We start from the raw sequence: 22,819 nt of genomic DNA on the forward strand, positions 1-22,819 counted from the left end.
TCTTCCCTCACTCATGAGCAAGACCCCAAGATACTTGGACTACTCCTCTCGGGGTTAAATGCTAAATGCGAAATAATCAACAAAAATGAACATGAATATATGGGGACTGTGCAAGTCCTGCAAGGGCCCCCACAACTTGGCTCATGGTGGTCCGTCAGCACTCAAAAAGGCTTTACGTTGGATCCTGAACTCTGATGAGCACATAAATCCATTCACAGAGCACCAATTGGATTTTGCTCGCAAGGTTTGTTCCTCCCGATGACATCCCTTCAGGTCACATAGTCATTGCCCATGTGAGAAAGTCCACCAGCAGAAAGAGGGACTCGCCGGCAGTCTCCGCCATCCCCACCAAGGACCCCAAAAAGGCTGGGTACTCAATTGCTGTTTACTGCATAGGACCAAACAATAGTTAGTACCCCCAACCCCCTCCCAACCTAAAGGCAGCGGCTGCCGAGCCCGGCGGCAATAAGTATGCCCAGATCTGCTTGACGCCTATCACCCTGCGTAACTCTAAAGTGGAAAACAACCAAAAACCTCTCAAGAGGACTGTTAGCAGAGACCAAGGTGTATGTGGAAAACAGGCCGACTATAACAAGTTGGAACTTGCCAACCTCGCACACCAGCTTGGGCACTTGCTGGTGTCGGACTTTTGTTATGCGCAGCAGGGCTTGGGCACTATTGCCACAAACACAGTAATTATATTTTAAGAGTAGTTAACATCTCTTAAAACCTGTATAACAGTTCATAATGGTAGGTGGCAAAGGCTGAGTCTGGTATAAAAAAAAATAAAAATACAGAACTTGCCATGACTTTTTTTTGTTTTTGTTTGTTTGAACAATTTGGAACTCAACCATTCATGCAACAGTTTGTGCTCCTCTTTCAGGTGTAATGTGATGTAGTGGAAACAAGATACTGACCTATACAACCCAGAGTGAGAATGCCATCCTTGTAGAGCTCGTGCTTTGGGTTACTCATCTCCAGAGCGCTATCGCTCTGATGCTCTACCAACACTGACTCAGCCTCATCGTCCAGACCCTCGCCATCCTGTTGCTCTGCAACAGCGTTTGCCTGGATCTTCTGCTCCCAGCTCGACAGGTCGACTGTGGATCACGTAGGTGGTGGTTTTATGAGGCTTTGTCCAATTGTTAATTTCAAGACGTTTAACTGATTTACCTCGTCCTGCTGTGATCTCTTGACAGGCCTTCAGGATCTCTGTTGGACCTCCAGCATGACTCCAGTCAGCCTTTCGCCTCATGCGCTTTTTCTGAAGCACTGTGAGCCAGTAAACAGACATGCAATTTTTTCCAGCAATACAGGGTGTCATGGGAGTGAATTTAGACTACGACTCCCACCCAATTCCAATAGAGATAGATCCAAATCCCAAGTGGGTGTTTAATTCCCCCTTTATTAAAATTATTTACTTGTAGTCAATCCTCCGTTTATATTATCTTTAAAGTCACTAGAAGTGGACAGGAGTGCTACGGTCTGGCCTCCTCCTAGTTTTTTTGCCCGATATATGATATAGCCTCATATCTCTTGACAGTGAAAGCTCGAGAACAGCTCCTAAGCGGACCCCTTAATATTTGCAAATTCACCAATTTGTGGATATTTTTTCCAATTGAAAATTGAGGCCCTGTAGCTCAGTGGTTAGAGCACTGGTTTGGTAAACCAGGGGTTGTGGTTTCGTATCCCACTGGGGCCTCCACTCCCTGAGAAGGGTTGCGTCAGGAAGGGCATCCGGCGTAAAAATTGTGCCAAACATGTGCGTTCATCTGAGATGACACGCTGTGGTGACCCCGAAAGGGACAAGCCGAATGAAACTTTTTTTTTTCCAATTGAAAATAAAAATGCTAGTTTATTTCTTTTTAAGGGTCTAACCAACCCCGGAAATGTTTACAAGTGGTTTACAACAAACAAAACAAAATTTTTTTTCAGCGCAATAATGATAGACATCAATTATCTGGAGATTTTCACTGTTCGCAGTCGGGCCAGTCCCTCGCCACTGTACTGTTAAGTGTTTTAATAAGTTTTAAGTATGTTTATGCATGTGGGAGTGGGAAAACTCTTGTAAAACATTATTTGCGTGGTCTCTACATCATGGATTTTCAGCTATGGCGGGTGGTTGTGAAGCATATTTTGTGACATGAGATTTCTCCAAAGTAGAATTGTGTCCCTGGCTCTACCAATCTACTTGGCCCAACCAATCTGTATCTTTTCTTTCACATCGCATGTTCACCCACCTGTGCTGTAGGCTTGTCCGCGGTGGGAGGTGAAGCAGACAATATGCAGCTGCGGGAACTGCGAGGTCATGTAGTGTTTCCATGCGATCACCAGTGGGGGTGGACACAGATCCACTTTGTTCAGCACCAGCACCACATTCTTCTTGAGCTCGTTGGTAATGTAGCGGTACACCTCGGGGGGGAACTGCAACACCTGGGGGGAGGGGATACTTTCAGGTGATGTCGTAATTTTGTAACTAATGCTTGTGAATTAAGTAAATGGAAATTACACTAAATTTGGGTGAGCAAAAATCTTTGTGACAGAGAAACTTACAGGCTACAAGATTAGGTTCACCTGCACTAAGGAGCCGTATCAAAAAATTCCGGCTTTAAAGCGGACAAATTGATTTTTTCAATTGCCTATGCTCACACAGTTTGGTCTCTGGTGGGCCTGCCCAGACACCAAAAGTAAAGTTTAATAACCAACTTCATCTGTTGTCACGATCCAATTTCTGAAAACCTTTATCTGAGCGAGCCGTTCTGCACTTTGGCCTCACCTTTGTTTAACAGTGAGGCTAAGTGACATGGTAACCACACAAACACTGAGTTTCTCAGCCCATGATCAACTGGGCTGGCTGGAGATCCAGAGCTATCTTGAAGTGACAGCCACACTACACATTCTGAAAAACACCCTTCCCACCCTTCTAGGTTTGGGTCGTCAAACCACCTACCGGGTGCCTGATGTCCACGATGAGTAGTACGACATCTGACATCTCTAAAACTCGCCACAGCTGCCTCCACGTCTGACAGAAAGGGGTGCAAACGAAGAGACACTTTATACTTGTATTTAACTTCACATTGTTTCGAAGGAGCGTTTCAGATAAGGAAACTGTTCCCATCAGTTGGCACATTCTTTTACAACACACTTCTCAAAAGTAAAAACAAGTGATGACCTAAACTTGCACATTCAAATTCATCAAGAAAAATAGTACTGAATTGTTAAAAAGACAAAAAGAGTGTCAAGCGATAACCTGGCTTCTCAACATATAATGTAGTATTTGTGTGTCGCATGTGTCCCTTTCTGGGAGTTTGTCTATTCGAGTTGGTTTAGTTCAGTGTGAATGTCAGACATGAGTTGGGGCCAAGAAAAGGTTCTTGCAAGTGCTTTCACTTTCTCTTTGTACTTTGACTGTTTGTCCCGCATACTTTGTTTACCGTAGCCACTTCAATAGGTGTCTTCTGCAGGAGTTATATGGAACCGCCAAGCTACATCCACATTTCTCTTCCTGCAACAATGTTCCTTTCCAGCACAGCTCGCATTTTCAAAGGAAATCTGGTTGCAATATCATAGAGTGGAGCATAGACACTGTCTGTACTACAACTACAGATTTTGTCCAACTGTGGGGGTATTCAGTTCATTAGGACTATACGTTCTCGAAGTTCATCATTTGCGCCCCTGCTAATTTGTAATTTTTACAATTTTTAAGTGAGTGGGCCTTGGCCTCTTATGGGCCTTTACAGTATCTTTACTGCAATCCCCTCACATGGGGGAAAGGAGAGCCACAGTCACTGCTATTGTTCAGCAATTTAAAGAATCCGAGGTTTTTTGTATACAAATACATTCACATGTTTTTAAAAAGTTGAAATGTTTCAATAAGTTTAGATGTATTCAAAGAATGTGAAAGAAGTAAAACATTTACATGGTCTCTACATTACAGATTTTAACCTATCGCAAGTGGATTTGGAAAGTAATTTATATATATATATATGTAATTATTCTTAAACATTTTTCTGGATATCCTGGAGATGTGGTATTTGCAGGTTCTTTTACTTAATGAGCTATTTAGATGTTTCACATGCAAACTTTGGCATCAATTACAATTCAAATCACTTCTGGAGGTTTGAATTGCTGGGGAAAATTGACCACGAGGATTAAAAAAAAGAAGTTTTTATGTTTTAGGTAAGTTAACAAATAAAGGAGGGTAAAGACTGAAAAAGGGCATGTTTCTTACTACCATGCCCAAAAATGGGAACAACTGATATGCTACTTTGTACATTTATTTCAAACCAGCAGAAACGCATAAAATGGAGAAAAATAGAAGGGTTGGCATGTCTGATTTAGGATTGTTTGGCTTTGGAGTAGATCTGTGATGCACTAAATGCAAAAATCATTTACAAAGCAATCTTTACGATGTCTGTGATTTTCTCGGAAATGCTTGGAAAACTGTTTGGCTGTCTAAAACCTCATTAATTTACCTCTAGATTGTGCTCAAAATGGCTCAGGGATCCAGTCGGATTTCTGGAATGCATGTCATCCAGGTACTGCTTGTACGACTTCTCCTCTTTCCTCAGCAAATCTGCTCGGCTCATTTCGTAGCTCCAGGGAGGCCGTCGTGGGAAACCCAGGCCTGGAGTAATTAAGTTTCACGACATCAAGCACCACATCCGTCCCATTACGCACAGTCCTATTTTGACAAGTATCATGGGAAGAGCTTTTTTTTTTTTAAAAAAAAAAAAAAAAAAAAAAAAGTCAAGGGGTGGCACACCTCTTTCAGGTGGGTAGATGTCCTCGATGCCAATCTCCAGTTGTTTGTCCAAAACGGGTAGCAGGATCTTCTCCCGGGCCATCTTCTTCCGCTTCTCCACTTCCTCTTTGCTTTCCTTTTCAAAGTGAAGACGAAACCTCAAGAGAGGAAACACAAACACTTTACTCAAGTATAAACCTCAGCTTTACAGATGTCACGTCTGCCCTAAATTCTGTGACAGATGGTGGTATCAGGCACAGTAAAGGTCGTAGCAGCCAAATGTTATATATTCCTGAATGTGGAAAAGTGCCGTATATGTGCGGTATGGCACTCATTTGTTACAAGGTAATGATGAACATGGCAATTAATTTATGTTTAACATTAACGACCCATAGTCAATTATAAACGAAATTACAGCCACCTGCTATTTTGGTTCCAGAGCCAAAGAAAAGAAGTCTTCTATTTTAGGTTCTATGTTCATTTCTTCATCGATACAGCCGCCGCCTAATTGGGACATGCCATCAAACACATGGTCTACCATAGCACATCCTGGTATCATATCATTCTTACTAGTAAACGCCAACCATAAAGAAGCAGAGATCTACTTCAGGTCTGGCCCTTATTGGTCCAAGTGCCTAATCTCTGCTGACCTTCCTCTGCTGAGTTTGTATATTCCACTGAAGTCTAAATATCTGTAAGTGTGAATACTTTCTCGTCTATAGGTGCCAACAGAAAATTAATTGGAAGAACAGTAATTAACTTACCTATTGGGATCATGTCTGCCATCTCGGCCGGAGGGCTGCTGGTTAATCTTGCGGATGTCGGTGGTCTCGCTGTCTGACGTGTCTGACTGCCTATTTCCCCCTCGCTCCATGCTACCATTGCGGCTACATGGCCCCGAGCCCGTGTCACCTGGAAGGTAAAAGTCAGAAGTCAGTCACAACAACACATTGTGTGGTTTTTGACAACAAAATTCCAATGTCCCATCGTTTAAAATGACTATCATCCCAATTAACACCTTCCCAATTCAGTTGTGTCTTGACACATGCGTTTACTGCATATTGTGACTGTGGTCATCAAACACCTAATTATTATTAATACAATAATAATACATACATACATAATTAAAATACATGGAAATGCTTTCAAACGATTCCAGCCCCCCCCCCCAAAAAAACGATTTTCTGAAAAATGGTTTTATATGATATTGTACACTATAAAAAAATATCATAACAACATAACGAAATTGTATGTAACGAATTTAAGTTTGTGCATCGGAATTCATTTACAGCATCTCCTGTGTGCGACTTGGCCACTGTGGGGTAGTAAGATAGTCATGCAAACAAACAAAAAAGTGCCACTACTGTAAATGTACTGTTAACCAGTAAACTGCAGTAATAATAGTCTTTTTTTTGGCAGAGAATAAAGAATATATGCACGCAAGTATTGTTTTCTGTATGCCTACATGGGTTGACAGACAGTTATATATGCACGTTATATTGTATGTCTACATAAGTTGATGAACAGTTATGTTCAAATATCAGTTGCTGAAAGCTTTACACTACCATCACCACATTGCTGCTGTTTGTTAGCTTGTCTATGATGTTTGCCATTGTTTCTTAGCATGAAGCTGGCAGACTTTGACAATGCAGTTTGGTTAAATACAAATCAGCAAACGGTATCTGCCAGACCGCTGCTTATTAAACAAGGCGACTTCAAACCCACCATAATGTGATAGTCTGAAATTTTTGCCCGCCAGTCAAAACAACAAATTGCCCAAATGGCAGGTTCTTTTACAAAACGCTTGTAATCGTGTCACATGTATGAAGATGAATTTCAACTACTGTACAGAATGTTTTAGTAAGCAGCCCTTTTAATCACTCCTTAGATTGATAGAGCAAAGCATAACTTAATTGGCAGTGATATATAGATGAATTATAATTTAGGATGGGATACATGGTATAGGCCCCATTTTTAAGGTATGGGGTACTCCCGAAGACAAAAGTTAAGGTCGGTCTTCCCGCTACTATTTGGTGCGACACGCGGGCGGTTTGTCATACCAGCCAATCATTATGCATCATCTACGTCAAAAAGGAAGAAAAGTCTTTGGTAATTTTCAACGTTTATGTATCACAACTTCTGTGCTGGTATTGGTCTGAGGAAAAAAAAAACGTATATCATACATCCCTACTGACAATACGCCCTGTATGTAGAGTGGATGAAACTGTAGCTTTGGATAATATACATTCACATTTCAATGGTACAAGGAAAGTTCGAAGAAATTAGACATTAAAACGATATTCTCGTGATACTGTCACGTTCTGCAGTCATATTTGACAAGCACACGTGTATTTTAATCATACTGTGCAGTGTGTAGTGAGCATATTTATAGACAAAATCAGCATATACCCACATTTTATACATAGCAATTAGGGACACAAGTGATACAAAAATTGTCACGTCCAATGGGATATTGTTCATCTTACAATGACAACAATTTAATACAAGCAAGAAGCAGAATACGCGCTCATAATTCACGTCATCAGACATGCCGCCAAAGTTACTACATCAGTACAAACACCTGAAACTAATTGGCTAGCAGCTAATGCTACCAAGGTAACGCTTCACGCTTTTTTTTTTTTTTACCTCGCTTTCGCTCTCGTTTGACTTGCAGCTGTTTCTTCTTCTGCTTGTTGCTAAATGGCTTTTTCCGGGGCATGCCGATGTTAGACTGGGTACAAGTTGTGCTATTCAATTTCGTCTTCTGTCGCTCGTACGGCTTAATGTTTTTACTGAAGTGAAGTTTCCAGACTCTGAAGCTGTGCACTTTCCTGTGACGCCATGTTTCGCTGCAGACTGCGGAGAAAGTTGGGCGAAACCATTGTAATGTTCATGAACCAAGCCTGACGGGGTCCAAATAATTTAGCTCTTATGTCAATTGACGTATCGCAATATGACTTCCACACATTATATTACCATTATTCACATAAATTATTCAAAACGTCAAAATCTAAATGCGAATGAAATTGTAACTCCCTGACTCTACGCCCCTGCACAATGAGGTTTGTTAGTTTAGTCCACTTTTGTAAACACCCCATAATGGTGCGTTTAAGTCCTGTGGGAAATTACTTAACAAGAAGTTAATGGGTATATTTTTAGAGCACCAGCTATAAATTAAAGACGCACGGTAACTCAATTTGATGGATATGACTACTGGATCGTTTGTTTCTGGAAAAATGGGTGTTTGTCACCTTTATCTTATCTATAACACGAGCAAAATTCTTTGCACCGTTTGGAAAAAAAAAAACGAGTTGACGTGTTTAACGTCATAATGCAAGTGTTGTATTTCTTTAATTACTTCCTAAAATATTGTAAAAATGAGTAGACGTTTTCTGACACATCGAAATAGAAAAGAGTCTTGCCCACATCATATTGATGCGACGAAAGCTTTGTTGAAATGCTGAATTTTAGCGTGGCAGAAATCATGGATTGTATATTTTTTTTCGGGGTGGTACATGCCGTCCATTCTAGTAAAAGGGGGGGGGGCACATCCATTAATTGTAGACTCTAAATTGCCCCTGTGATTGTGAGTGCGATTGTTGTCTGTCTCTGTGTGCCCTGCGACTGGCTGGCAACTAGTTCAGGGTGTACCACCCCCCCCCCCCCCCCCCATGATAGCTGGGCTAGGCACCAGCACTGTCGCGACCCTTGTGACGATAGGCAGCTAATAAAATGGATGGATGGATATCAAAGAGACAATATTATTTTGTTCAATAATTAAGCATTTATTTAAATTGACAATATTTTAGGAATAAAAGATTTCATACAAGAATTTTACCATATGCAACTGTGTCCAACATGCATATACAAACCGTTGTTAAAAGGCTCCAAATGTTTTTTTTATTCAGTACCCCAAAAGTCAGACACATTAATGACTGAACTTTTAGATTTTTTTTTATTTACAATATTTTAGGAAGCAGTTAAAGTACATTTCAGACCTTATGTAAAAGATTTTTTTTGTATATTATGCAACTGAATGTGCATGGACACCCCAGGGATAAAGATTCCAAACATTTTTTATTGTTCATTATCAAAAAAAAAAAAAAAAAAGAAAGGTCAGCTGTGCAAGTGTGTCCATAAAGGAGTATTACATACACGAGTCTGAAAGTACATAATAGCAAGACACACTAGACGAACACAAAAAGCAGAATGATGGTAATACAACATGAGAGCCTGCATTTAGGTGTACAGTACATTTTATATATATATATATATATATATATATATATATATATATATATATACACATACACACACACGTCACACTTTTATCAGCTGGTAATATAAGATGTATCTACATAGAGATTTTTTTTTTATTTTCCTGAAAAGGAAATAACCTCTATGTCCCTTTGAGAAGTGTTCCACATAGTAAATGGTAATAACACTGATGTAAAATGTCATTACGCATTCTCTCCATAGCATAACATGGTTATGACCTGCAGGCTGCATTTGCACAGAAGAGCAGAACATGATAAAACAACAATCAAGACAGGCACAATATTTCCTTTCTTAAAAAACCATCACTGTGATGGACTGTAATTTTTTTTTTTCCATTGCAGCACTTTCACACACATTTCCCTCTGTTAGGACACTCCAGCAAAATGAAAAGCTTGGCCAAAAACAAAACATTTCCAGGCACAGTTCCAAAAGTTCTCATTTTATGTTAGTATTGCTTTTATGTCCTATGTGGGTTTTTTTTCCAGCCCTTCATCTCTACGAGTTGAGGTGCTCCACTTGGATGCTGGAAGACGACACAGTTAGACAGAGGTCCTTGTGGGAGGAAATGTCCGACACGCCCACGGGTTTGTACTGGATGTCGCCAGCGGACACAGTCTTGTACTGGTGCAGGTCAAAGGGACAGGACATGGCATCTGACTGGGCGTAGCCGCTTTGGCTGTGTCCGGCCCGGCTCCCTCCACCTTCCGAGCCCTCCGCCTGGTTTCGAGCTCCAGTTTGAGCCCGGGCAGGCTGGCTTTGGCTCTGCTGCGCCGCTACAGCATCGGTCGCGTTCAACTGCTCTTGGCCGTGTTTCTCCATGTGTTTCAAGAGATAGGTCTCCTGGGGTGGGGGTAGAGGGGAGACAGTGGACACATGACTATACGGTGTAAAGTGGCTGGCAGGCGTGTGGCGCCAGTGAGGCCACTGGGAATTCTCTTCACAAATGCATATTGGTCTTACTGAGGTGTACGTGCGGTTACAGAGACCGCACGAGTAGATCCGGGCATGCCTGACCGTGTGTTTGGACATGTGCACCTCCAGGCTTGCGGCGTCTACGTAGCCTTTGTTGCAGTTGGAGCACTTGTAAGGTTTGTCTTTGTTGTGCTGACGGCGATGGGACTTGATTGGGAGGAGTTGGGGGTGGAAAAAAGGTTAAGAACAGTGAGATGTTTTAGAACATATCTAAGGCTGGGGTTACACTCAATTGACAAGTCAGGGCTCAACACTAATTTTTGCACTCGTAGAGCACTGCTGCGACCAAAGATGATTTGGCATAAAGTTTTTTTTTGACAGTGACTCAAGATCTATTTGGAAGATATGTACTGTAGAAGTGTAAAATAACACAACAAGAAGTAGAAGACAAAATACGTGACTTAACCCAACCCAAAAAAGAAAGTGTTACTTTTCTTCATCATTTGTTCAACTCAGAGGAGCCAGTCCTTATCGTGAGGTCTCTTAACGCTTTTCCTCTGGGAAAATCGCTTACCGGTAACTTTGAGCATTGTCACATCCATGTGATTAATGTAGAATTGAAAATGAGTGCATCACTGTACCTCCACCACATACTGTAAATGTATTCTGATTATTCAAGCTATATTTTTCCAAATTATTAAACAAGCAAAACAAAGCAATTAACCCATTTAAAACCATAATCCCATTACCCATTACATAGTAATTACTACTGCAAATATTGGACTTCATTTTGATGAGTTTGTTGACCTATTTGATCCTCTTTTGAGGAGTCAGGTGTTTTTAGCTTTGGAAATACAGGATCTTCATATGTGTACGGTGTATAGATATAGACAGCTCTGCTATTTTGTGACTGTGAAACATTTGTGCATAATTGTGTTTGTAATGACTGAAATGAAAATGTCCCGCCATCACACAGCTTGCAGTTATAGGCACGCGTACACACACTAACACGCACAACGTAATTTTGAGACAATCATATGTGATGTTATATGGGGAAACAATTTATGGTTTTATTCCTGCAAAAAATGTGGCAGCATTGATAATCTGTGTAAAAAGAAAAGCTGTAGGTGACTTGTGGGAGGAGGAGTGTACCGGCTTACCAGACTTTACAAGGTAGGTGCGGGGTGGCTAGTTAGCTGACCAACAGTCCAGATGAGTTGACAGCTGACACTTGTCATTTTACATACACAATGCGATTCTCTTTGTTTTATGTATTATTTAACACTAAACTTCAACTTGTGGGAATAAACATATTGAAGCTTCTTTTTTGAACAACTGTTCACTTTCAGCAAGTCAATAAAGGGAGGGGAGGAAAAATGCCCGAGCAACAGTTTATATAGTTTGATGAGCGCAGTCAAGGTGTAATTGTAGTTTTATATGAGACGTCATTAGTCTGAGCACAAAAATAGTAAACAATTGAGGTTTTCAGCAAAAAAAAAAAAAAGAATGCCAAGTTCAAAAGAAAAAAAAGGGTGAATTTGTGAATAGCGAATTGGAAATAGCTAGGGGAACACGTTTGTTATATGAATACTTCATTATTAATGTAATTCATGTGAGCATTATCAATTTAGCAATAAAGGCAGGGTTTTTGATACAGTTCTTGTATTGATCTCATTAGGCTGTGTATAATGTTGGGGCTTGGCAGTACTGTACAAAGTTTGGGAGAGAACATTCTGCCCACCTGTAAATTGGAGAGTTGGGTGAAGGATTTCTCACATCCAGGGTGTGCACACTTGTACGGCCGATCTCCAGTATGAATCCTGATTTAAAAAAACAAATGCAATTATTAAGCGAGCGCACGAAGGCAATGACTGAGACCCACAAACTTGTGTTTTACCTGTTGTGCTGCTGAAGGTGACTGAGCTGCCTGAATGACTTCTGGCAGTAAGAGCAGGTATAAGGTTTCACGCCCGTGTGTATGCGGATGTGCTGTGCCAGGTAGCTGGAGTTGGCGAACGACTTGGTGCAATGTGGGCACTTGTGAGGCTTTGATTCCGTGTGGTTACTGATGGGGAGTTGGGGGGGTGGGGGGTGGGGAATTACACAAAAACTATTTTTAGAGAATACAGTGCATGATTGACAAATGTCAGACATGTTAACTCAAGACATTGCTCAATCATGAAGCATGGCAGGTTGCAGGTTGAAATATATTACAAAACACATCACTGTGCCAAAGTGTCCATCAAGTAAGGTATTTCAATTGTATAATGACCATTTATACACCACAATTCAATAGTTTGGGGTCACCCAGAAAATTCCATGATTTCTATGAAAAAAGTTGTATAAAAAAAAAAGTTCAAATGTTTTTGCTTATTTGTGAGAGAAAAGCACTTTTTTTAAAAAAAAAAATTAACATTAAATCAATGAAAAATAGTCAACACAAAACAGTTCTGACCACAAACCTTTGAACGGTAGTATCGGTATCTTCTTTAATAACTACAGCAGCTAAAAAAGTATTCAATACGTCATCTTTTTCTCACTAGTTCTACAGTACTTCCGAAGATACTACAGACGTGAAAATTTCACGTCAGGAACAACGCAACTAATCCATACCTACAAAGAAAGTAGAAGAAATCAGATCAGAAATTAATTGTATGTAAAATGTGAAAAGACACAGGGGAAAAGTATTCTAAACATGAAGGGAGGTGCAAAAAGGCTTAGCTATGATGGATTAGAGCAGAAAGCTATCTCAAGACCATCGCAAACTAATTATTGAAAAACACAACAATGACATTGGTTAAAGGAGCATATCTGAGCTTCTGGGTGATCCAGTGAGCACAGTTGGGGGCATAATATGTAATTGGAAAACCAATCACACCACCATAAATTTGCCTTGATAATCTGGTGCTCCTTGGAAGATTTAACAGAGTGAAAAGAAGAATCTGAAATGTTGTCCAAGAGCCAAGGGCCACCTATGGGGAGCTCCAAGAGGTCCTGGAATTATCAGGCACCGTTGTCGCAAGGAAAAGAGTGAGCAATCCATTCCACGGCTATGGCTTGTATGCACACTCACGGAGAAAAGACCATTGTTGGGGGAGAAAAAACACGTCAAAGCTCATTTAAAATTTGCTGAACATTTGGATAATCAAGTTATTGCTGCCATCTACAAGGACGTTGAAAATGAAACAAGGGTGGACATTTCAGCAAAATAATTATCGAAAATATACTGCCAAGGAAACTCTCAATTGATTTGAAAGAAAAAAAAAGCTACAAGAAGCCCACGGAACCTTCAAGATTTGATGATTGCTTATGTGGAGGAAGGTTCCAAAAATCATACAAGAGCAATGCATGCAAGCCGTTTCTCCATAAAGGAGGTGTCTTGTACCTGTCATCGTAAACAAAGCCTTTAGAGCAAAGTATTAAATAAAGACCAGTTGGTGTATTCAATACCTTTTCCCTGTGTCATTTCACATTATTACACCCAAATTAATTTTGGATCTTATTTGCTCTACTTTCTTTCGCAATTATGGAGTACTTGGGTTGTTCCAAAAATCTGTTAAAATCTTCACATCAATAGCATCTTTGCAACGTAGACAACAGAACAGATGGAATTCAAAGCCAAGTGCATCCAAGAATGACCATATTAACCATAAAAACAACACTGAGTTAGGATGTATGAAGTTGTGCACACACAAAAATAGTACAAATAGTTTCTGGAAACAAAATTCAATCCACAAATAAAATGAGGGTCGTGGTTATCAGTCACTATTTTGTTACCAACTTTGCTGCCTCAACATTTTTAAATCATATTTTTACATCATGGTTGTATTCCAAAACAAATCAAAAGGCACTTTTTAAATAATTGATGAAAAAAATTGAGCAAAAAGTCTATTTCATTCTCCAAAAGGTTGGGGAGGGAAAATATTACATTTCCTAAAAATAGTGGCCATCCATCTAATAGATGCCACGCTCAAATTAGTTTGTTAGAAGCTCTCAGTACCGAGAGGCACACAAAGGCTGCAATAACGGTTTCTGTAATCATTTTTTTTTTTTTTTTAAATAAACGGGAGCTACTCAAAGGCCTACTGTCCTGGCATTGATGAGTGGTCTCCCATCCAAGTGCTAACCAGGACAGACACTGGTTTGCTTCCAAGCTCGAATGAAATCGGGTACTCTCAGGGTTCTGCTTGGGGGAGGAGGGGGCATACATAAATAAGTCACCGGTTAAGTTCTTGACAAATATACACCTCCCTCAACTAGCAAGTCTCATTATCTCTGTTTATAGACACTATTGTTCACACGCAGACAAAGAGCTCACCGCTCCGCCCAGTATAACTCTCGTTGCTACACAACGCAGAAACACATAACTGTATGAATTAGAATGTGATGTCTTATCACATGGTAAAAGTGTTCCGTAGGACGACTTTGTTAGTCGCAGAATTACCTAGTTGCTGATTTCTTTTTGGAATTTATCTACTGTTAATTACTGCAAAACAATTTTTAAGTATTGCTTTGGCACCATCTTGGAGCTATTTGGAAGTGAGTTGAAGAGCTTCATATAGTGCTTTTCCACCAATCCATGAAAAATTAACACAGCTACCATGAGAGTAGAGGAAGAAGACGGTATTTAAGATGATCAATCGTATGTAAAGTGCCGATTTTCTGCTTTCATAACGATTAGAATTCCTGTGAGCTGTGACGAGGTTGCGCCACAAAGTTGTGTTCCAGGGAGCTCTGCAACTTATTTGTTATACTTACTTTTGTTTAAAACTCCAGTTTTACTTGACATAATTTACAATACCACCGGAAATATTGTTTAATATTTTTCCAAAACTATGCACAAACACACCTACCTTCCCCAAATCACAGACTGCTCTCCCCTACTGCAATTGAGGAAATAAACCACTATTTGCAGAAATGCACAAATTCAGTCTGTTAATGATAACAATATTGAAGCAATGAGAAATACAAACACTGAAGCAGCAAAGTTAATCAAACTGAAATTTGTAGTCACTGCCAAAATGCTTTGCCACAACTGTCACTCGTGACCCACATCGAGGAGAGGAAAGGGGTTGTGTGTGCACATGATGCCCATGTGTGTACACAGCTTCACAAAGCACATGTAAAGAATGTGCATGCATGAATGGGCTTGTGCAAACACATAGACTGCATCCAAACGATTTCTGGTGCCAGTTGGATGAATGAGCAGCACTAAAGCAGAGCAGAGCAGCACACAGCTATTCCACACAGACAAAAAGTATTAATGATAAAACATTATTCAACTATAGATTAATGGTTTAGAAGGTGAAACCAATTTGCAGAGGAAAGCACAGACAGAAAGGAGGGGTAGTCGGGCAGTGACAAAGAAATGAGCACATAAATGAAAAAGGAGAAAAGTGTTGACAATGACATCACTTATAAAATAAGCGCAACTAGATTATTGAAATAATGGGAGTTACATTTTTTGTATAACCAATTTGCAGGGGAAGTGAAAATAATAAGAGGTAATGTGGTTGAACAAGTTTGTACCCCGCCCTGATAACGAGGGATGTGGCTGTAATCAGAATTAACCATTCACATTAAAACTTTGACTTGTGCCGTGAAATGTGACTACAGAAATGTCTCTGACCTTTGGGGTAAACCGTAGACACCAGACATGGAGGCGGGTGTGTGCTGACAACCATTTCACAAGAATTTGAATGTTATTTACTTAATTCTGAATACCGCCACTACCCAAATAAGGGAAATACTGTAAATGAGGGAGTGCACATTTGTGCAACCACATTACCTCAGTTTTTGATTTAGATTTTTACTTGTAAAGGGATGTGTAGAGTTTTGTTTTTTTTTTTTAAATATCCACTATATGTTGCATAGGAAGTGATTTTTCCTTCCTGTAAAGTGGGATCTCATGATTGGACAGGCTATGCCATGCTATCTTACATTAAAATGGAATAGTGATATGTCCAATATTCATATCACTGTACATTTAGGAGCAAATTGGGTCTTCTGTAGGGTGCTTTCAAGAAGGGAGGGGTACATGGGTGGGTAGAATGAGAGGGGTGTCTGCAGTACCGTGTGTGCTGCTGTAAGTGACTGAGCTGCCTGAATGATTTCTGGCAGTAGGAGCAGGTGTAAGGCTTGGCCCCACTGTGGATGCGGATGTGCTGCGCCAGGTAGCTGGAGTTGGCGAAAGACTTGGCGCAGTGCGGACACTTGTGAGGTTTGGCCTCTGTGTGCGACTTGGAGTGGATCTGCATGTCAGACTTACTGAAGAAGGTCGCCGCGCACATCCGGCACCTACAGGCGGGAGAGACACAGAAATGGGGGAAAGGGGGTAGGGATTGTGGGTAGGACAAGTAGGAGGTGGACGCACATGGAGAGGAGATGCAAGACAACGAAGCAAAGGAACAGACAAGAAGGTGAACCATAGAGAGGAATAAAGGAATGACCAAAGGAAAGACAGGGAAAGATGTCAAGGAAGAAATCGGTGAAAGCAGAAGAAGGGGGAAAGGTATGTCCATATTGTAAATCTTAAAAGAGCATGCGGTGTGGTCGAGGGTGAGCAGACTATGCAGCACAAATTGCACAGTTTTCGATGCAGCTCAGGCACTTTGGTTGAGTCGCCTGGATTGGGGCCTGTCATGCAGCAAACTGATGCCTACAGTAGCTCTACTGAAGCATCTACAGAAAGGGCAATTGGATACGCCAACTCAAGCAAGAACGTGAGGATGCGCATTCTATTTACATACCTGTATGTTTTAGTGCTGTCCTTAAGGCCGGGATCTTCCTCTTCGTTAGAAATATCATATGGATCCCTGGTGTGATGATGCAAAGATGTCACCTGTAATAAAAAAAAAGACATTGTCCTTGATATATTAGTTAGGTAGAAAGAGTCATAATATTCTGACATCCTCGGAAGAGACTTGTGTGGTAATTTTATAATTTTATTTTAATTTCAGTGTGGCCCAATGTTCTATGAAAAAGTTGAAAATAGAATTACTGGGCGGAATAGGACAATTCACATTATTTTATCACAATTTGCCGTGTACAAGTATGGAACACCTTCATAAAGCTCCCTTTCAGGTTCCTACAGCGTACAATATCAACACAATCACATAATCCAAATTTTGTTATTGGGGGTTGATCGAAGTACAATTATTAAATAGTATCATATTACTATGATATAGTTTATTCATATTATAAGTATCTCAATTAAAATTTAGTCCTCCATAATTATGAGCTAGTATTTATGTCATAACTATGAAAAAATGTTTTACTTTTCTAGTTTTTGGAAGGGAAGAAAATGAGTTTCCATAATGTATTGCAAGATTCAAAAAGTGGTGAAAAAAAGTACTGTAATTTTTCAAAAATAATGCACAAATGTTTCCAAAAATATTTTCAAAAAGTTAAAAGACCGCATTATATTTAGGTATGGATGAACAATAAAAAATACAACATTTTATATTTGCATACAGGTACATAGAGTGGTTAAAAAAAAGGTATACATATAGATTTTGATATGATATTCGATGTCTTATGTTACACATTTAAATTTATTACAGTAATGTGCGCCGCCAACCTGAACTCCATGACCTCCTTGGGGAGCTTGCATTTTACGATTGTTAGCATTCCCCACAAACGCCATGGATGGCACAGTGGAGCAAAATAGGATCACTGTTCATGAATTCAGGAGGCACCAGAACTGGACCACATCACCAACGGTAACTACGATGGATATTTTTCAGATTGGAGATGAGCCAGATGTTGCTTTTGAAGTCTTGGCCACGGATGTGTGACGTAGAGGATAAACTGTACAACGGACAAACGTTTTATGCACAAATATTTAATGCAAAAAAATGTTTCAGTCAAACAGTGTTAAATATTTATGTCTGTAATATGTGTTATCAACAGTATTAATAAAATGATGTGCCATCATTGAGCATTTATTTTAGTTGGTTGAGGGATTCTGTTCTGACAATTACACAGACTAGGACAAGCGTGTCCTGTGGCCTGTCCTGAGTTATACATTACTACTACATCAGAATGTGCATGATTATTATTAATGATTGTTGTACAGACAGTTTTTTGAAAAACAATACAAGTCCAAACCTGACAAAATATAAATACAGATAATTCCCAATATTTTGAGCATCTGGATAGCAGCAAATTGGTGGTGCGCATTGTACATTGGTAGAAGGGTTTTCCTGATTTTTAGTCATCATAAAAAAAATTTTAAACTTTGGGGGTGCGCATTATACTTCAGGACGCATCATACTGAAGAAATTACGGTACTTTTACCCTAAAATATTGCCACAATAAATTTCTTTTCAGTGTAGGACTTGAGACAAACGGTATCTCACCTGTCCGACAGCACTCAGCTGAGTCAGTATGAGCGTTTCGTTGCCAGCGCCGACCATGCTCTTCTTCTTGCGGCCTCGCTTGGACGGCGTCGGCATCACCACCACGTGGGACGCCCCATCCTCTTTTTTGTCTATAGAAGATTGTGTCAAGATAGAAAGGTTGAGACACAAGAATTAAAGCAAATATTTCCTCAAATAGAAGCTCCCACTGTAATAGACAACAAATGCCTCCTTAACTTCCCTCTCACTGCCCCTGTAATGACCTTGACTATGACTTATATCACAAAATGTCCTGCAAACATGGTACGTGTAAAGCTAGCCTTTACGGTATAGTGTTCCCCTACATATTTGCAACTGGCTACTCACATGCTACAGCATAGTGGACGGCATCATCCAGAGCAAGACAAAAGAAAACCTGAATACACCACCTTATCCCAACATTTTTAGGAAGACTTTACATCTGAAATCCTAAAGGGCTGTTACCATGGCTAATGCATTTACAGCTACACCTCCTTATGCAGTGGTGGAGGATCGGTAGTTCCTGCTCTTCATCGGTGCAAAGGAGTGCATTTCAGCCCATTCCAAACCTCTTGCAAGTGGAAGCCTCATAAGTTTCTTTATCCAAATTAAGCCCTGTTGGCATGTTACTGCATGTATTATTTTAATGTTTACTTATTCAGGTCACATTTGAGAAAAGATTGTCTTTTGCAAGGTTGGGCTGGATGCACATTGAGTAAAACAAGGCAAAATAAAACCAAGTTTTATTAAATTTGCAATTTTACCAGATTTCACCTGCCCCCTAATGAAAAGGGTTTCTCAAGATCTAGTTAGTGTGTGTAGTAGTCTGCTGTTAGTGACAATGGAAACAAAACTTGAAAAATGAACTCACCTTATTCCTCGCAATCTCATCACTTAAAAGGTTAGTGAGGGATATTGTACATGATTGCTGCACCTGTTTTTATCCTATGAACCTATTCACCATATGCTATACTACATATTAATCCTATCATATACTATGACGTAATGTTTGATAACTGTTTGGTGAATATGTAGCTATCACAATGTACAGTTGGTTGTATATGTATTTATATAATTTCATTGTACAGTATTTGTAATTGCTTTTGTGTGACCTTGTTTTGCCCTGCTGTCCGCAGTCAGGTAGGCATTGTAAATGAAAAACTTCTCAAATGCATCACCTGGTTTTATATATATATATATATATATATATATATATATATTTAAAAAAATAACATAAAAATTGAATAAAGCTTACCTTTCAGTGATACATAAATAATATACAGTTTATACAAAGTTATCTCAGGTAGTTATAAATGTTATACTACTACAACATATACTTCTGTGTGCCGAAAATAAATTAAGTGAAAAGGAGAATTATGGATTTGGGACTTTTGTTTTACCTAGATAATGTAAAAATGTTCAACGAATACCTCTGCTCAAACCTAAGCATTATTATTTGTATATCACAGCTCTTGTTTTGGACTCATTCGCCTGGTGTATAACTGTTTAAAATTAGAAAATAGGTAGTGGGGAGGGGACCAGCGATTTACTGAATTAGAGGAGAGTAACTTTGCTTTAATTTAGGGATTAGTACAATTCTGTGCGCTTTACCTGGAGAATGAACGGCGGAGACAATCATGGTGGTGGTCGGGTGCGCAGACACAAAGGACTGTGAGGATGTGGGAGGTACTAACGTTCGCTGGGGAGTTGTAATGACCAGACCCGCTGGACAGCCCACACAAAAAGAGACAATAAAAACAATATTGCTAACTGGAGATGAAGGCACTCTGAATTAATAATACATTGATCAGTAGCAATAATAATGCATATGACGTGTGTTCATTTACGAGTTCATATGTCAGCCTTTTTGACTGTGTCTTGTCAGTTCCAATGGTGACATATCCCAGCTCCCATTTTGTTTTGGCTGGTGCTCATTAAGAACCCAGATAAAGAATGTGGCAGGAGAGCGACCCACCTGCTGTCATGATGCCAGTGGAAGGTACAGGCAGCACAGTAATATTCTGGTTGCTGTGAGGTGGGTGCAGGTGGGCGGAGCTGACAGCCTGCCCGCTTCCGTCTGTCTTGCCCCCCGACGTCGGGATGGTGAGCAAGGCCGTTTGGTAGTGGGAGGCCGAGGACGGAGGGAAGGATGCGTTCTTTTCCTGCTGCTCTTTCACTTTGTTCAGGAAGACTGCATTCTCCAGCTGCAGGAATGGGGTCACGCAATAACGTTTCTGTCCAGTCTTATGAGAATCAAGTACAAATTACCACATGAACATACGAAGCAAAACTGTTTCAATCGTGAATACAATGATACCGCACCTTCTGAGTAATGTAATTTATGGGCTTTTCAAGATTTTTTGTCTTGAGTTTTAAAAGCAAAAATGTGAGTTATAAGCACTACTTGGTGGCGGCGATCTTGACAATAAGCATTCTTCAAAACAATGGCCAAGTGCTTGCCTCGAGCTGTTTATTGCCACTCCCTGTTTCCTGTTAAGCTCATCATAAAACAAAGAATTACAATATGCTTTGTATTTAACTGTTTCCCAATTAGTATCCCAATACTATTTTGAAATAATAAAAATACAAAGAATTTGAAGCTATTTTGTCATCTCCCAGTATTATTCCACTAATGTTCTAAGTTTTAACCATGCTATCATGACAGTATTGGTATTGAGTGCTTTATGTTGAGATAGCATTAGAGTTGGAATTTTTGGTATCATGACAACACTGGCTGGTATCTTTGAACAAGTAAGTCAACCTGTCATACCTGTCCTGGCACAGTTGGGATGGGAGACCAGAAATAGGATGAGTTAAAATGAGAATCTTCCATTATTCCTGAAATTGAGAAAACAAAAACTAAATCAAATACGACCGCGCAATAGTTAAGATCAAAGTAAACTTTCCTAACAGTGTCACATCACAGGTGTAAATGTGTAAATAAGAGCTACAGTACATCTCTGTATGTGCTTTGACACAAGGTGGAACTCCACCATTGAATCTTTAATATGGGCATTTGTTATATAAAATTCTCCTAATGATATATCAACTGACAATGGAGCAGCCATGGGGAAGGAAATTATATCACAAGATTTACAAAGCTTGAGCTGTCAAATTATACCGCAAATGAAAAAAGGTGGGAAAAAAATGAAGTAAACTGTATTGTTATCTTTGGTCACCTAGTGTGCAGCAGTGTGACTTGTGTGCAGTACTGTACGTCCAAGTGTTAAGGGACATTATCCCAAAAGTTCTGAGGAAGTGTAGGAAAACATGAATCAATAAAATGAAAAAAATGACATTACTCAGAAGAAATTATTTTCAGCAAATGTGAGTTTCCATCAGGTTTTCAAAGCTCATAGAGGTCCTTTTATGAAATAACGCACATTGAAACATTGCAAATGTATATAGTATTGCTATATCCATTAGCATGCGAAAAATTTGAATGTTCAGCACATTAACATCGGGTCTAATGTCTCTGAATGCGAGTAATTTTATACTGCCCCGTATTAGTTTTTAAAGGCGTGTATTGAATTAACAGTTACACTAATTACCCCCCCAAAATGCCAACAATATAGAGTATAAGCATGCAGGAGCGTTTATACAGCGGTTAGATAATCAGGCCCAACGTGTGCTGATTAGCGTACAGTTAGCAGCTAGCGCTAGCACGGGGTGTATTCGTGCTAGCAACAAATAAAGAGCAAAAAAAAGAAAAGGATGACCAAAAAAAGCAAAAAAAAAAAAAAGCGCGTCCACACACAAGCGCGCGCACGCATACACACACACGCACACACACACACAAACACACACTTCCGCCTGCCGAGTCATGCAAATATAGCAACAATATAGCAAGCAGTCGTATGAACAAGATGACCAAGAACAGCTTTTTACCCGTGCCGTCCACTCTCTCCCCCACCCCAAACCTCCTTCTCCCGCTACGACTTGGGCGCAATTCCCGATTGTGTGGATTGAAAAAAAAAACACGATGAAATTCAGTTTTTTTTTTTTTTTTTTTTTTTTAGATTTTTTTTCACCCTTCGATGATGGCTGCCTCGTCTGGGGCTTCACTTCCTCCGGATGAAGTCGTCAGACAAAAGGAAACGCATTTAATGATGTCACATCCGGGAGTGGTGCCGCTTGAAAAGTAATAAAGATGAATAAAATTCCAATTAAAAGATGCCTTTCCATTTGGGCCTTTCCATCTCATATGCATATTTGGATTGAAAAGACACTTATTATTTATGTGTGTATTCTTTGTTATTATTGTTATTTTGTTTTATTTTTTTACGGCGTTGCCTTTTCGTCTTCGAACCAGTAAATGCTGCCTTCCTTTGCAGTTGTAAAAACAGAAGACTTGTTCCAGAAATACGTGTCAACTGAAAATCCAATACGTAGTGTGGGATTTGGTTTGATGGATGAATGGTCGTTGTTATTTTGACTTCATTTTCTGTCCTTTAATGTGCTCTGTATAATGACTGCATATATTTTCTCATTTTGTTTTCATACAGAC

At 39.8% G+C, this 22,819-nt stretch overlaps 2 protein-coding genes across 10 annotated transcripts in view; both read right to left on the bottom strand.

Annotated features, from left to right (window-relative positions):
* gnl1 (guanine nucleotide binding protein-like 1) overlaps nucleotides 1-7,792 on the bottom strand; it is a 35,111-nt gene extending 27,319 nt beyond the window's left edge. For 2 of the 4 annotated variants that reach the window (XM_061819732.1, XM_061819734.1), the window contains exons 1-8: nucleotides 7,391-7,791; nucleotides 5,509-5,656; nucleotides 4,766-4,902; nucleotides 4,476-4,627; nucleotides 2,951-3,022; nucleotides 2,241-2,433; nucleotides 1,174-1,272; nucleotides 918-1,100 (exon numbers count right to left, since the gene is read on the bottom strand). In XM_061819732.1, coding sequence (XP_061675716.1) covers nucleotides 918-1,100; nucleotides 1,174-1,272; nucleotides 2,241-2,433; nucleotides 2,951-3,022; nucleotides 4,476-4,627; nucleotides 4,766-4,902; nucleotides 5,509-5,656; nucleotides 7,391-7,463 — 1,057 coding nt within the window. In that variant the 5' untranslated portion in view covers nucleotides 7,464-7,791. Of the gene's footprint in view, nucleotides 1-917; nucleotides 1,101-1,173; nucleotides 1,273-2,240; nucleotides 2,434-2,950; nucleotides 3,023-4,475; nucleotides 4,628-4,765; nucleotides 4,903-5,508; nucleotides 5,657-7,390 lie in introns of all 4 variants that reach the window. The other 2 variants (XM_061819731.1, XM_061819735.1) reach the window with 2 other exon arrangements.
* Nucleotides 7,793-8,572: 780 nt separating this feature from the next.
* znf384b (zinc finger protein 384 b) lies at nucleotides 8,573-22,435 on the bottom strand. 6 transcript variants are annotated; one of them, XM_061819756.1, is made up of 12 exons: nucleotides 22,201-22,324; nucleotides 21,492-21,562; nucleotides 21,083-21,150; nucleotides 20,288-20,516; nucleotides 19,924-20,037; nucleotides 18,295-18,425; nucleotides 16,684-16,775; nucleotides 16,007-16,231; nucleotides 11,832-11,999; nucleotides 11,676-11,754; nucleotides 9,983-10,141; nucleotides 8,579-9,862 (listed from the first exon to the last, which is right to left on the bottom strand). In XM_061819756.1, the coding sequence occupies exons 2-12, from the start codon at nucleotides 21,547-21,549 to the stop codon at nucleotides 9,518-9,520; spliced, it is 1,668 nt and encodes a 555-aa protein (XP_061675740.1). In that variant the 5' UTR covers nucleotides 21,550-21,562; nucleotides 22,201-22,324; the 3' UTR covers nucleotides 8,579-9,517. The 6 variants fall into 6 exon arrangements, with proteins under 6 accessions (XP_061675737.1, XP_061675735.1, XP_061675739.1 ...); XM_061819753.1 differs by lacking the exon at nucleotides 22,201-22,324 and adding an exon at nucleotides 22,344-22,412 and having other exon boundaries at nucleotides 8,573-10,141; XM_061819751.1 differs by having other exon boundaries at nucleotides 8,573-10,141; nucleotides 22,201-22,325.
* Between the last annotated feature and the right edge of the window lie 384 nt (nucleotides 22,436-22,819).

The sequence above is a fragment of the Syngnathoides biaculeatus genome, chromosome 5 (assembly GCF_019802595.1).
Source record: "Syngnathoides biaculeatus isolate LvHL_M chromosome 5, ASM1980259v1, whole genome shotgun sequence".
NCBI classification, from domain to species: domain Eukaryota; kingdom Metazoa; phylum Chordata; class Actinopteri; order Syngnathiformes; family Syngnathidae; genus Syngnathoides; species Syngnathoides biaculeatus.

Bases quoted from the DNA above. Each gene is read 5' to 3' on its own strand.
- znf384b (XM_061819753.1), bottom strand. From the start codon at position 21,549: ATGTCCCTTAACACTTGGACGTACAGTACTGCACACAAGTCACACTGC. The intron at 21,151-21,491 runs GTGACCAAAGAT...TCTCAATTTCAG, and splicing joins GTCACACTGCTGCACACTAG to GAATAATGGAAGATTCTCAT. The intron at 12,000-16,006 runs GTACTGCAGACA...ACTCCCCATCAG, and splicing joins CACTTACAGCAGCACACACG to TAACCACACGGAATCAAAGC.